The sequence below is a fragment of the Brachypodium distachyon genome, chromosome 2, assembly GCF_000005505.3.
Source record: "Brachypodium distachyon strain Bd21 chromosome 2, Brachypodium_distachyon_v3.0, whole genome shotgun sequence".
In the NCBI taxonomy this organism is placed as follows: Eukaryota; Viridiplantae; Streptophyta; class Magnoliopsida; order Poales; family Poaceae; genus Brachypodium; species Brachypodium distachyon.
In genome coordinates this window covers 48,949,466-48,962,833 of record NC_016132.3, presented here as the reverse complement: position 1 = coordinate 48,962,833, position 13,368 = coordinate 48,949,466, and the positions used below count along the sequence as shown (strand labels likewise).

At 43.8% G+C, this 13,368-nt stretch overlaps 2 protein-coding genes across 4 annotated transcripts; one reads left to right on the top strand and one right to left on the bottom strand.

The window, feature by feature from the left end:
• Window positions 1–3,146: 3,146 nt before the first annotated feature.
• LOC100839199 (WRKY transcription factor WRKY24) lies at window positions 3,147–7,772 on the bottom strand. Its single transcript, XM_003567036.4, has 2 exons — window positions 7,204–7,772; window positions 3,147–3,602 (listed from the first exon to the last, which is right to left on the bottom strand). Exons 1-2 carry the CDS (start codon window positions 7,770–7,772, stop codon window positions 3,425–3,427), a joined length of 747 nt encoding a protein of 248 aa, XP_003567084.2. The 3' UTR covers window positions 3,147–3,424.
• Window positions 7,773–8,309: 537 nt separating this feature from the next.
• Window positions 8,310–13,343, top strand: LOC100841131 (NADPH-dependent diflavin oxidoreductase 1). Of its 3 annotated transcripts, XM_014899000.2 has the most exons (12): window positions 8,310–8,566; window positions 8,648–8,725; window positions 8,808–8,912; window positions 9,481–9,572; window positions 9,759–9,940; window positions 10,032–10,120; window positions 11,156–11,230; window positions 11,322–11,432; window positions 11,759–11,893; window positions 11,993–12,112; window positions 12,246–12,462; window positions 12,605–13,343. In XM_014899000.2, the coding sequence occupies exons 1-12, from the start codon at window positions 8,387–8,389 to the stop codon at window positions 13,120–13,122; spliced, it is 1,902 nt and encodes a 633-aa protein (XP_014754486.1). In that variant the 5' UTR covers window positions 8,310–8,386; the 3' UTR covers window positions 13,123–13,343. The 3 variants fall into 3 exon arrangements, with proteins under 3 accessions (XP_014754486.1, XP_010232268.1, XP_024315349.1); XM_010233966.2 differs by lacking the exon at window positions 8,310–8,566 and having other exon boundaries at window positions 8,808–8,895; XM_024459581.1 differs by lacking the exons at window positions 8,310–8,566; window positions 8,648–8,725; window positions 8,808–8,912; ... (3 more) ...; window positions 11,156–11,230; window positions 11,322–11,432 and having other exon boundaries at window positions 11,980–12,112.
• The last annotated feature ends 25 nt before the right edge of the window (window positions 13,344–13,368 follow it).

Here is a 13,368-nt window from a genome sequence, read left to right as displayed (position 1 = left end):
TTTCATAAGCAGAGCATCATTTTGATGTCTGAGATTAAGGATGCCAAGACCACCTTTATCTTTAGGTTTGCAGACCATGTCCCATGAATCCAGCGATTGCTTACGTTGATTCTTTGGATCCACTCCATAGACAATGTGTGCGAGCTCTATCAATCGTAGAGATAACCCCTTGCGGGAGATTCAACGAACATACAATTTGTTACTCGCCTGTAAACTTTGTATGTTTCCTCGTTCATGAAGTGTTTTTCTTCGATTTTTTACGATGTCGTTTCCAACACTGATTCAGTCAACATAGTAGCAACGAGTTAAGAAAATGTTAAACATGTTGCTATATCTACAATTAAAATCTAAGTCATCCATCCAGATATCCTCCCGGAATCTAATATTCTTGCCATTACCAACAATATTTCAACACTAAAATTGTTATAAATATCCTTAACCACCATCGAACCATGCCAAAAATGAGATTGACCATTTTCCATATACATTAGCTGAGAGTGTATTTCTTGAGATATTTGGCCAGGCCATTGTCATTTTCTAGCATCCAGAGCCATTTTCCTAGATAGCAAATATTTTTAATAGAAAGATCCACTACACGTAGCCCCCCTTGATCTTTGGCTTGGCAGATAATGGGCCAACTTACTAAATGATACTTCTTCTCTCCTTGGTCCACCTGACAGTCGAGGTCCACCTGTAAGGAATTTCGTCAAATGGGCTTAAACCTGCGTTTTGGGCTAGTTGAGGCAGTCTGACCGAAAATGTGTGGTTCTGTGGGCAAATTAGCAAAAACTTTGACTCGGTGAGACGACTCTCCCAAAAACCTTGGTTCATTGAAATTGACTCCATTTGTTATGCCAAATATCTATATGTGTGTTCATATCTCAGGTGCTTGATTTTTTAAGTTCTCAGTCAATAGTATCTAAGCCACTCCTTTCTCTTTCGTTCCGAATCTTAAAGCACAATTTATATCCAACGACTGCATAATAATCAACTTATTCATAAATAAAAATCATGCGACTTAAGTATAGCAAACCGAAAAGTTGTTTTGTTAAGTATGTAAGTATGGAGATGTTTCTACAAACAAAAACATTTAACTATGTATTTACTCTTATAAAGACCTTATTTGATAATATATCCACCTAAATGAGTTTTATCCTTACGTGAAATATTAGTTTATTAGAAAATACATAGCACCAAGATTATTACACATTTGACAGTTTATAATTGTATGTGATTCAACATTATATTTGTATGAAACCCATTGAAAAATGGAATGTTAAAAACAAAACGTTATAAAGAATTATTAAAAATACAAATCAAACACATTAAAATACATTTTTGCAATCATAAAATAAATATTGAATTTTATCTGTCCTACGAATTCGTCATACCTCTTTGTCCTTCGCGCATGAACAGGATAATTCCCCATCATGCTTGTTCGTTTGTTGATTTCTCGGCAGGGATCGGTTGGGAATCTAGGGAATTTGAGTTAGAATCTAGAAAATCCGGACTAAACGAGCGGGTGTTCTCGTCTCCAATTATTATCCACCGATGTGAAGGAATTGGGGGCCACTAGGAGGTCAGTTCCCATTAGGTATGAACATGACAGACAGCAAATTTGAGAGAAAGAATGATTCTTGTGATTATTCATGAACAAGAACATGACAAATTCTAACACCGGTAATTTGGACACAAATTAACGTATACCGAAGCAAACCCAACTACAAACATGCCTAGCAGAGCACTTACTACTCGCTCAGGGTGGGCAAAACACCCGAAGCCCGAAACCGAATAACCCAAAGACCTATACACCGGGTGTTAGGTCGGGTGTCAGATTTGGAAATCCGAATTAGCATAGGAAATTCGGGATTTACTTTGCGGTACCCGAAAAAACCGAACAAAAATTAAAATCCCGCAGCACAAGGCAACAACCCAATATAAATAGTTCCACTTGCAGCCCCATTTCATTGATTTGTAACAGACAGCCCACTCAAACCTCTCATTTTCCCCTAAATCCAGCGCACATGCAGGTATGCAGGTTGCAGTTCAGCTCTCGCTTCTCCAACTGCCGCAACCCCATCAGAGAAAAAAGTCCGCCGCAACTCCGATCTCGCGGATCGCTGCCACTGCGTGCGAAACGAGGCCGGCGACAATGCAACCCCACCACAGCTCCCCTCCTCCTCCATCTTCTTCGCTCGATTGCGTTCAGCGCGTATGGTGATGCGATGTTGTGAGACAACAGGGCAGGTCGACGACTCCCCGCCTCCTCCGTCTCCTCGCATCCTCGATCAGTCGATCTCCCATCGTCTTCCCGCCATAGTTCCTCGTCCCCCGTCGCATGTGTTGTGCTGTTGTTGGGTAATCCGGGATTAGCCGAACCCGAAATTTTGGGCACCCGAAATATCGGGTTATCCTTTTCTCATACCAAACTCGGGTAACATTTTTGGAAACCCGAAGTTTCAAAAGCCCGAATTACCCGATCCGAAATTTCAGGTAAACGCGAACGCCCAGCCTGACTACTCGCTACGGGTACGAACAAAATAAAGCAAGCCAACAGTCTTCACGAGATGACTACGGTGGTGGATTTGGCTCGGCTTGGGGCAGGGATCTATCCGGCGGGAGGAGACGGCTGAGTTATGCACATCCGGGATGCAGTTGCACACAGTACGCGGCCGCAACGGTCTACCTCTCTTGCTGCATGGTCTCACGGGATATGGACTATAAATGATACTTTCTCCAAGGTGAGTTGTAATCGTGAAGGCGAAGTTTTTTCTTTGACCGCATCGTCAACGCGAAGTTTGTGACCGCGGAAGAAAAAAGAGAAGGGCGCATAGCTGTTGCTCCTCGGGAGGAATGATGGCGGCATAGGGGCGTAACGCTATGGGCTTGTTCGTAGTGGGATCACTTTATGGGCCTTAAACGTCCGGACTATAGCTCAGATATGCGTTGTGGGCTTAAACTCTTGCTGCTCGTCCAAGGCCACTTCATCCCCTTAGATCCTTTTCCATCTAACGCTATAAATCCCAATTTAGAGCAATGCCTTTTTCACCATGCTACGGAAATTTCATTGGACCGTGATAGATAATTCTTGTGTGACAACATGAAAGTAGTAACGGTGTCATCATATGGAGTAACAAATTACCATGAGATTCAAAATAACAATGAATTCAATTAGCGGGTAATTGTTTGTGTTTGCAATTACATAACATGGTCACAAGGCTCAAGTACACACGAATTTACATTTACACACGCTACATAGGGAGTTGTACCTTAGTGGGGAGGTAGGCACATTCTTCTCCTTTACTTCCCCACGTCAATTTGGCGGCTAGTATACATATATACGTGCATGTCAAGTGTATTAATTACATTTATATTTGTGTGGCTTGACCAGGTTATTATGCATGTACTAGAAGCTTGCGGATGATTAGAACCGGGAGAGAAACTGAAGCTGCTTCAGGATGGGGCCGAGCGCCTCCATGAGCTTATCGCATGGGTGGTTGTGCGTGCCCTCGTATGTGGTCACCACGATGTCGGTATCCTTGGCCAGGCGTTGCACCTGCTTCTTCATGTTGCACGTTGGATGGGTGCAACGGTAGTAGCTCCTTCGATCATGGTCAGTAATAGATCGATGAGGTAAGTATACCAGAGAAAAAAATGGCGGTGCCCGAATTATTTGATGCTTATGGTGACAATGTACACACGAGACCATGTGTGTGAATAATATTATACCCACTCTGTTCCAAAAAAATATATGGCGTATATATATTTTGTGGACTGTCAAAATTCGTAAATTTTGACCAATCTTATATAAAAAAACATAGTAATATATTATACCAACCAAATCAAAACATTACTGAAACATTTTATGGTGGATGTAGTGCATTTTTTTTTTGAGGGAGTGGATCTAGTGCACTTAATTTGGTATCGTAGGGAGCAGCAATTATGTCCATGTGTCACGTGCAACCATATGCGCATGCTACAATCTAAATGGAAACATACTCTTTAATTAGAACCATCTCAAAGTTCACAATGGCTTAAGATGTATATATGCATCACCGGGTGCTCTACCCAGCCTTGCTTGTGCCTCCTTTCATCCCATTTCTTCCTCCCTCGATATCCAACTATTCATATAAGTAGATTTTTACGATTTCTTGGAGGCTTTGCCTTAATTAACAATGTTGAACTGATGTCAATTATTCCACGTGAGGTTGTGAGTCGCCCAGTCCACGTGAGGCTTGTTTGGACAAAAAAAAACTTTATCACGTACTTCACCAAGTAAACCTCGCATCCCTATTGGCCTATGATGGCATGTTGGTCTACTGTGGTGATGGTCGGTGCAACCTTCTCTAAATATTCTCAATTCCTCATCAACTACCAAAGGCAGGGCCCCTTGTGATGTCGATAGGTGGTGCTCCTCCGTTATGCAATGTTTCCATCGACTTATCCACCTTACCTTTTTGTGGGTGTTACCGGCCCTTGGTAAGGTTGGATCCTTCTCAATGGAGCATCCTCACTACTGTCGTTACCATGGGTGGAATCCTCTCTCCTTGAAGCTTGTAGCTTGATTCCCTTGCCAAGATCCTCACCTCATGTCCCCCAAAAGCTATATCTCCATTGCTCCTCAAGTCCCACCTTTCCTCGGATCGAAAGCTCTCAATCCTCCTCCAATTCTTGAAGGCCCTAACCCATCAAAAGTTCTTGGTTCATGGAGAAATTTGGAGAAATGCTAATTCCGTGTTTTCATTTGGACTAATTAGTTTTGTATTGTAGGGATCAATGGATCGGAAGATGTACGGGAAGAGAACGACACATAGTTTAGTTGATGCTTTGTATGGGCTTCTCCAAGTCCAACAATTATATGAGAAGGTAGGGAAATGTCAAACATGTTGTCTATGTCGTTTTGTGGTAACATGAAATTTTCCCATCGTGAGGGACGTTGTAGCTACACTTGTCGACTAAGGGTTTCATGGAAGGTTATATACGTTGGACTTGTCATGGTGAGTAGGCAGAAGTTGTTGTTGGCTAAAGCTTAGAAGAATAGGTTAGACATGAAACAATGGAAGATGAAACAAAATTGAGCGATAAGGTTATGCATGAGGTGATCGCGGGATGTGAGAGCATCCCTAGCTAGCACGTTCCCTATATCCATTCTCAATCCTTCAAAAATGACAATGTTCCCTGGAAAGTTCAAAAAGTGCTCTAGCAGGTTTCGTATGTGGTTCTCGGCCCCTAATTTTTTTAAAGAAACTTCCTATTTTCTCTCCCCTCTTCCTGAAATTTGGAACCAAGAATGAAGCCATTCCCTAAAACGAGAAGCGTATATACGGGAAACTCCAACTGCCCGAAACAGGTTTTTCACATTCGATTCGTTTGGTTCGCCGCCTCCTTGCCCTCCCCGAACCTCCCCTGCCCTGTTCCCGACCAGAATCATGGCTGGTGACTACCCGCCGCCTCCACGAATGCCTATTGTTGCATGCCACCCATATTGGTCACCGTGCCGACGCGATTTTGCGTCACTAGCGAACCGATGAGCACCGCAGCTACCCCTCCTCGGGGGAAAGTCTTGCTGCTACGATGGGTGCCTACCCCGATTATCTCGACCGCCCGTATTCATGGGGATACGGGCCATGTTAGTGTACAAATGGTATTTTGCAGGCCGCTTAACAGTCTACCCGAAAGTCGCTGGCGTCACACGGAGGGAGAATAGACCCGCAGGGTACTGTTCATATGGGCCACGCTGCCTATGATCTTCTGCGGTCTAGCGGATCCTTTTGCGCACTAACTAGCCACAAACCAGATGGTACGTCCTGCGTTCTATAGACGAGGTGAGTGACAGGGTGACACTGCATATTCGCCTCCTGGGTTCAGTTGCCAGATGCGGGTCCTATACGCTAGTCCTCCCTGGTCACACGACCACGATAGGAGGAGACGTGTCAATGCGCCGTCTCAGGAAGGAACACACTGTGTGTGGTCAGATTTTTTGGGAGATGAAATTGTGGGTTTCCTCCTTCCCGGGTTTTAAGTTGTCCTTTGTTAGAAGAACTGCTAATAAGGTGACGCATGCTTGTGCTCGTGTCGCTCTCTTCTTAAATAGCTCGTTTATTTTTTATACGGATATCCCTGGTTTTCTGATTGCGACTGTTGAATTAGATTTGTTTTCGTCGATGGAATAAAACTCGTGGGAAGGAACACCCACCGCACACGAGGCTCGAACGGAACAGTGCACTGCTTTACTTTTCGTCCTCCCATCCTTTCCAAAATACACAGGTGTCATTACTCGGGAGCCCAAATATTCATCTCATTTTGAGCAGCAGTCTGTGTTAGGCTGGAGCTTATCGCCGAGTATATCTTGGGTAAGTACGTCTCCATCGAAAGACTATGAACCAATGCCAAAACACCAAAACACTGTCTACAGTGTTGGGAGCAGTACATGCTAGGAGAGAGAGTAGAGTTCAAAACACTATTTGTGCACTGTTCGGAGCTAGGAGAGAGAGAGAAGAGAATAGTACAGTAGTACAACTGTAGAGAGAGAGTGGGCAGCAGAATTGCCGCACACGATGCATTCAGCGCGCGGGGCCCACACATGCGCTGTCTAGTGGTGTCATGAACAGTTACGTATCTATGATAGTACTCATATTGTCTGTCCATTAGACACCTAATCGACGCGGATCGCAATACGGGGATGCATTCACGAACGGCCAGATAATCGAGGCACGCACCTATGTGGGTAGAAAAATCAACCCCCCCCCCTCCTCGACCCCCTCACCTCCTTCGGCCGCCTCCTCGACCACATCATTTTCGTGACTTGCGAGGATGCAGCACAACTCTCATCCTAACACCACTTTGTGCACCTAGGCGATCTGTCTAAAAAACATTGTACACCTCTAAAAAAACATTTGTACTGAAATAGTAAAATAATTAATCCGGGTTCATTGGCACACCCAACTCACCTACAACGGATGATACTACATAATGCATTTCATGCGCATGCATGGCGCATTCAGTAGTTCGGGAGCGTTGAACCTCCATCTTTAGCTCCTTCCCTAATTCTACAAGATGCATGCCTTCAGGAGTACATTTGAACGTAACCCAGGAGGATGGCAGGATATGTGTATGCAATCCTAACATGCACCATGCTAATCTAGATGCATGAGCGTAGGAAATGGATCATAATTGATAACCGAACATTAGTTGCTTAATTACCTCGGGTTGGAGCTGTTCTTGACGGCCTTCTGCCCGTACTTTCTCCACCGGTAGCCGTCGTCCAAGATATCGTTCTCGCTCCTGGTCTGGAATGCGAAGCGCGGCTTGCTCACCTTCTTCTTCTTCTTCTTCCCCGACCTCCCAGCGCCGCCCATAGCCTTCTCCTTGCCACTACCCCCGCTGCTCGCCTCGCCGTCGTTCTCCCCGTTCTGATCCGCCTGCACGGCTTCCTCCTGCCGCTCCGATGGCGCAGCAGGACCGGGCGTCTGGAAAAGGGACGACCAGTCCACCATCTCCGGCAGCATCATCATCTGACAGTTCAGAGGAGGATTACACCACGGCGGCGGTTGCGGCTGCTGAAGCTCTGCGAGGGGGCATTGCTGATCGTCAGGCAAGGCCAAGGGCGATGCAGGCGGTGGCGTGGACGGCAATGAGAAGTCCGAGAAGCGAGGGAGCGTGTGCGCTTCGTCCTCTCCGTGGAGGTTATCCATCTCAGCGGCTCTGCATGCGTTCTCTCGACTTCTCACAGGACGGATGGCCGTGAGGCTTGGTGATCGATTTGGTTGCATTGGCAATTTATAGAGGTGTACATGTTACAGCGTGTGAAAGAGAAGACACTCGGGGCTAGCTGACAAGGAGTCGTGCAAATCTGCACGAGCAACAGCCGAGAGAGAGAGCAACCATATCCCAACTACCTAAAATTCGTTCAACTGCCCCGTCCGTCCCCGGCACGAGCCTCCAAATTGTTACCTTCGCCAGTGCATGTGGAAGCTTGTGGAATACTGTCCACGTAAAAGAAAGAGTAGAGCCTCAATCGTTCGACAAAGTCTTCCCTAAAAAAGCTATCGAAGGTGTCAAGGTTTTTTCTTTTTTTGAGGGGGAACGAAGGTGTCAAGGTGATGATGCTATTCCATCTCTGTTTACTTTCGATCGAGCAAACAGACTGATCTCTGAAATGGACTTGCGGAGCAACGGCCCTATCACGTGGTGGCAACTACGATCCGCACAGGAATGAAGGCCCAGGTGAACTAGTTGGGCTGGCTCGTGTACTATAGTGGGCTACTGGGATGGGGCGAACGAACAAACCCAAACAGAGAGGAACCCCAATCTCGCATCACCGTCCTCTCAACAACAACAACAACGACAACAAAAAAAATCTCGCATAGCCGCTTCTGACTCCGGCATGGCGCCGTCGTCGTCCGCGCCGCCGGCCCGACCTGCGCTGCTGGCTACTGGCCGCCTCGTAGTGCTCTACGCGTCCCAGACCGGAAACGCTATGGACGCTGCCGAACGCGTGGGCCGCGAGGCCGAGCGCGGTGGCTGCCGGGCCGTCGAAGTCATCTCCATGGATAGATTCGATCCCGTAAGCTCGGCGCCCTACAAAACTCACCCTGTAACCCCTTCCGTCTGAGGTCATGTGAAACCTCTTCTGCTTATTCTGCAGAGTTGCTTGCCGGGCGAAAGGTTTGTGGTCTTCGTCGTGTCAACCACTGGGCAGGGTGATTCCCCCGATTCCATGAAGGTAGGGATATTGAAATAAATTTTCGTTTTGGAAGTTTTCCGACTTCACTTTGCTGATCGAGATTTTGTTTCGAGTTTTGCAGAGGTTTTGGAGGTACCTTCTTAAGAAGGATCTTGGTGCCCGCTGGCTGGAAGGGTTCCGTTATGCCGTATTTGGGCTCGGCGATTCAGGTTACCAGAAGTATAATGTTAGTCTTTTCACTGGGATTTATTATCTTGCTATTCCGCTCCGTGGTGTTTTTAATACGATGATATGCGGCCGAAATGATCTGTAGTTCATTATTTTTGGGGAATTTATCCTGGATAGAGCATAAGAGCATTCAACAATTTTGTGCAGTGCTAGAGAAAGTATATGGTTATTAGAAACATCACATGATGGCTATCACTTGCTTTTGGGTCGGTTCCTACTGAATACTGATGTTTGGGAGAGATAACTTGTTTGTGCCTTGTATAGTAGTATTGGTTTGCTGCTGTAGTGAATGCTTGCAACCTGTGACTCAGCCGGAAAAAAGTCAAAAACTCCTAGGTGATGCCTAATCACCCCCAATTCTAGTATGAACATTGGCAAAGTAATATGTTTCTATGTGTTCTAAACATTTTGCTGCATGCTCAACCATGATCATTTCTCATTACTATTTCAGCTACAGCGCCTCATGTAGTTTGTCCTCTGTTGCTTCTGGATCACGTTGTCAGTTTAGAAAATCATATAGGCTTCTTGTTTCTGTTTTCCTCTTCACTGTTGTGTATGCACTGCAGTTTGCTGCAAAGAAGATCGATAGAAGGATTTTACAACTTGGTGCAGAACCCATCGTAGAGATAGGCCTGGGAGATGATCAACACCCTTCAGGGTAATGTTAATATCTATCATTCGTATCTGCTGTTGTTGCTATATTTATATTCATTTGCATGTTTTGCAGAACTCAAACTGCAATATTTTTTCTGGTTGTCAAAATTTGAAGCACCATTATTATTTCTTCCTGCTGGAAAGAAATTCCTCAAAACTACTAATGGATTCTTTTGTTGCTGTATACCAGATATGAAGGAGCTCTAGATCCTTGGTTGCTGTCTCTGTGGAAATCACTGAATCAAGCAAATCCATCACTTCTACCAAGAATTTCTGATATCATTAATCCTAATCTCAATAATTTGGGGGATGCAAAGATCGACGTCATATATTACTCTTCGGATGATGCTCCACAAGATTCCATTGTTTCAGGTGCGAGTTCAATAATACTAATGTTTGCGGTATCCTGTAAACTGTTGTGGAATATCTCTTCTAAAGATTATATCTGTTATCTATTCACCAGACTCCAAGAAATTAATTGAGAGAGCACGCTCAATTTCCCCTGCTCTAAAGTTCCATAAGGATGGAGAGCCACAATACATGTTAAAGATGGCATGTTCTGTTTCCACTCCAAGTGTTTAACAGTTTAATTCATTTTTCATTATATTCTTATTGCTCATTTATAGTTTCATTATAAGGTAGGTGATCCAGCCGTTCTAAATATGAGTATACAGTCATCTCTAGAGAACCTTCTCTAGTTATGTACTCCCTCTGTTCCATAATTCTTGTCTCAAATTTGCCCCAAAATGGATGTATCTATTCCTAAAAAGTGTCTAGATACATGTAATATTTCGACAAGAATTATGGAATGGAGGGAGTATAAGATATTGCCCTATGTTGAGTATTAAGTTAATGAATGTAGTATTTGCTCCTGTGAAACTTACATCTGCAGTACTCACCAAATTCATTAGTAGTTAAGGTCTTAAAGGGACACGTTTTCCAAAAGCCCTGCCCGCCTGCAATTACCAGAATAACACTATTTAAAGCCTTCGGTCTTATTCATATAAAGTAGACTTCATAACCTATAATTTACTTGGTGGCGATTTTGAGCTGACCTTACCTATAAATTAATATTATGCATAGCATATGGAATATATTTCCTGTTGAGTGATCTGGCACCTTATGCTGGATTTAGCTTCTCTTACCAATGTTATTTTCAGTGACCAAGTCTCCACCATGTGCAAGCTCTAATTGCAAGGCAGCCCCTATAGCACTAGTCAATAACCTATTACTTGTTATGTATACGCCTTAACAGTCCATTATACTGTGAGATGCTTGCCTGCACGACCGATCTCAACCTGCAGGTCTGTGTCGGGAAAGGGATGCTGCTTTGCTCAGTAGGTTTAGCTGGCATGTTCAGATATTTACCATGCTCGAAGAAAAGTCTAACCTTAATGAACTACTAATGAATAATAGCTGGGCTGTAGTATAATAAACAACCGGATGGAGATAGAATTGGATAACTGAGGGTTGCTCCTCCTTTGTCGTGACTAGAATAGATTGATGGTGTAACGATTGTGTTGTAATTTAGTGTTCATCCTCATTTGTTTAATTTATGCTGATCATGCTACTATTAACCTTTTTTAGGTAACAAATCAACGTTTGACTAATGAGGGTTCTGACAGAGACGTGCGCCACTTTGAATTGGAAGATCCATCTTCTGTATGTTCTTTGTTCCATATGATGTTGTTAGCTCAGTCATCTTGTTAACACATGAAGAGATTGAAAGATTGTTGAACTTTTGTTATGTTAGGCCATCAGTTATCAAGTGGGCGACGCTTTAGAAATTCTACCAAGTCAAAATCCATCAGCCGTTAATGCTTTCATTGAACGCTGTAACTTGGATCCAGATTGTTACATAACGGTACGTGGCTCTGTTTTATTCTATCTCTTTTGTTTAGCTTCTTGTAGCCTTGTGTTTTTAACGACACCTGAGGCAACTTCCTTTAGTGTCAATATACATTTCCGGACCACATTTGTTGCTAAATTAAATACAATTTGCCTTCACCGTATCATTGCTTTAGTGGCAAGCTATTTATCATGGTTTAGACAATACATCTTTTTTTCTTTCTTGAATGCATGATTCTTGAGTTTATTCATTACAAAGGAGAAAATTAGAGGTAGGCCTTATTATATCTTCTCAACCAGTCAGTCAGTTATTAAAGAGGAAACTATTTTTTGTCTGCCCAGATTCGAGCAAAGGGTGGGGATCAAGGGTCCAAAGGTTCAACCGTGAATGGCTTGACGGATCGCATCAAGTTAAAGACCTTTGTTGCTTTGGCAATGGATGTTGCATCAGCTTCCCCTCGGCGGTATTTCTTTGAGGCAAGAGCAATTCCCCTGAATCCTTCATCTCATACACCTCTTTTCTAGTTGTTTGATATCTTACCGATGCCGCTTCTCAACTCTAGTGTTCCTTTGTAGGTCATGAGTTATTTTGCAACAGCTGAACACGAAAAAGAAAGGCTTCAGTATTTTGCTTCTCCTGAAGGAAGAGATGACCTTTACCAGTACAATCAAAAGGAGAGTCGGACTGTTCTAGAAGTAAGTAATGCATTTACTGAAGATTTTCTTAACAACATCCTTGCAATAAAATGTTAGTATGTAAAAGTTATGTGGCAATAGACCATTATATTTGGAATTTACCTTTCAAGATATGATTTTGTGCTACTTTTAGGTATTGGAGGAATTTCCCTCGGTACGCATGCCTTTTGAATGGTTGGTGCAACTAACACCTCCACTAAAGAAAAGAGCCTTTTCCATATCATCATCCCCATTAACACATCAAAATCGGATTCACTTGACTGTTAGTATTGTATCATGGCTTACTCCTTTCAAGAGGACAAGGCATGGTCTCTGCTCCACATGGCTGGCGGGGCTCAGCCCAAATGAAGGTACACATTGCTTCTTTTAGTTATAACCAGGAACCTTTCTGTTTCCTCCCTTCTGTTCACTGCTCCACCTGTAGCTTTAATAAAATGCACTCTTCATTTTAACTTGGTTAGCATTTCTCAGTGTGACCGTGCTTATGTGCAGAAATTCTTATACCATGTTGGATACACAAAGGATCCCTACCTCCTCCACATCCATCCGTTCCTCTTGTGCTTATTGGACCAGGAACTGGATGTGCACCGTTTCGAGCATTTATTGAGGAAAGGGCTGCACAGAGTGTGACAGAACTAACAGCTCATGTTCTATTTTTCTTCGGCTGTAGAAATGAAGACAGTGATTTTCTATATAAGGACTTCTGGTTAAATCATGCCCAGGACAAGGGAGTGCTGTCCCTGAAAGAGGGTGGTGGTTTTTTTGTTGCTTTTTCTAGGGATCAGCCTCAAAAGGTTTATGTACAACACAAGATAAAGGAGCAGAGTGAAAGAGTGTGGAACATGTTATGCTCTGGGGCTGCAGTATACGTTGCAGGTTCTTCTACCAAAATGCCCGCTGATGTTACAGCTGCACTAGAAGAAGTTGTCCGTGAAAAGGGCGGTGAGGCTGCTTCGGGGTGGCTCAGGAAACTGGAAAGGGCTGGTAAATTTAACATTGAAACTTGGTAGTAATTGTGATTGTCGAACAAGACAAGACATGTAGGACGTCATGTTCCGCAATTATTTACGTGGTAGGGAGCTGTAGAATTCAATGTCGATCGAAGATGTAAAAAACTAGAAGCATGTGTGTTGCACATACATACAGAGAAACAAACACTTACCATTGATTCTTGGACTGAACAAATTACAAGGGAAAGCGCATATTGATTTAACGCCTTCATTCTTTTACTGATGTAGGAGTATCTGTATTCATTT

What these genes read in the sequence shown, in the direction of transcription:
- LOC100839199 (XM_003567036.4), bottom strand. Translation starts at nt 7,772, where the DNA reads ATGCAACCAAATCGATCACCAAGCCTCACGGCCATCCGTCCTGTGAGA. An exon ending in AAGAACAGCTCCAACCCGAG is followed by an intron (nt 3,603 to 7,203) that starts GTAATTAAGCAA and finishes CCATGATCGAAG; the next exon opens with GAGCTACTACCGTTGCACCC.
- LOC100841131 (XM_014899000.2), top strand. Translation starts at nt 8,387, where the DNA reads ATGGCGCCGTCGTCGTCCGCGCCGCCGGCCCGACCTGCGCTGCTGGCT. An exon ending in CACAATACATGTTAAAGATG is followed by an intron (nt 10,121 to 11,155) that starts GCATGTTCTGTT and finishes AACCTTTTTTAG; the next exon opens with GTAACAAATCAACGTTTGAC. An exon ending in GGGGCTCAGCCCAAATGAAG is followed by an intron (nt 12,463 to 12,604) that starts GTACACATTGCT and finishes GCTTATGTGCAG; the next exon opens with AAATTCTTATACCATGTTGG.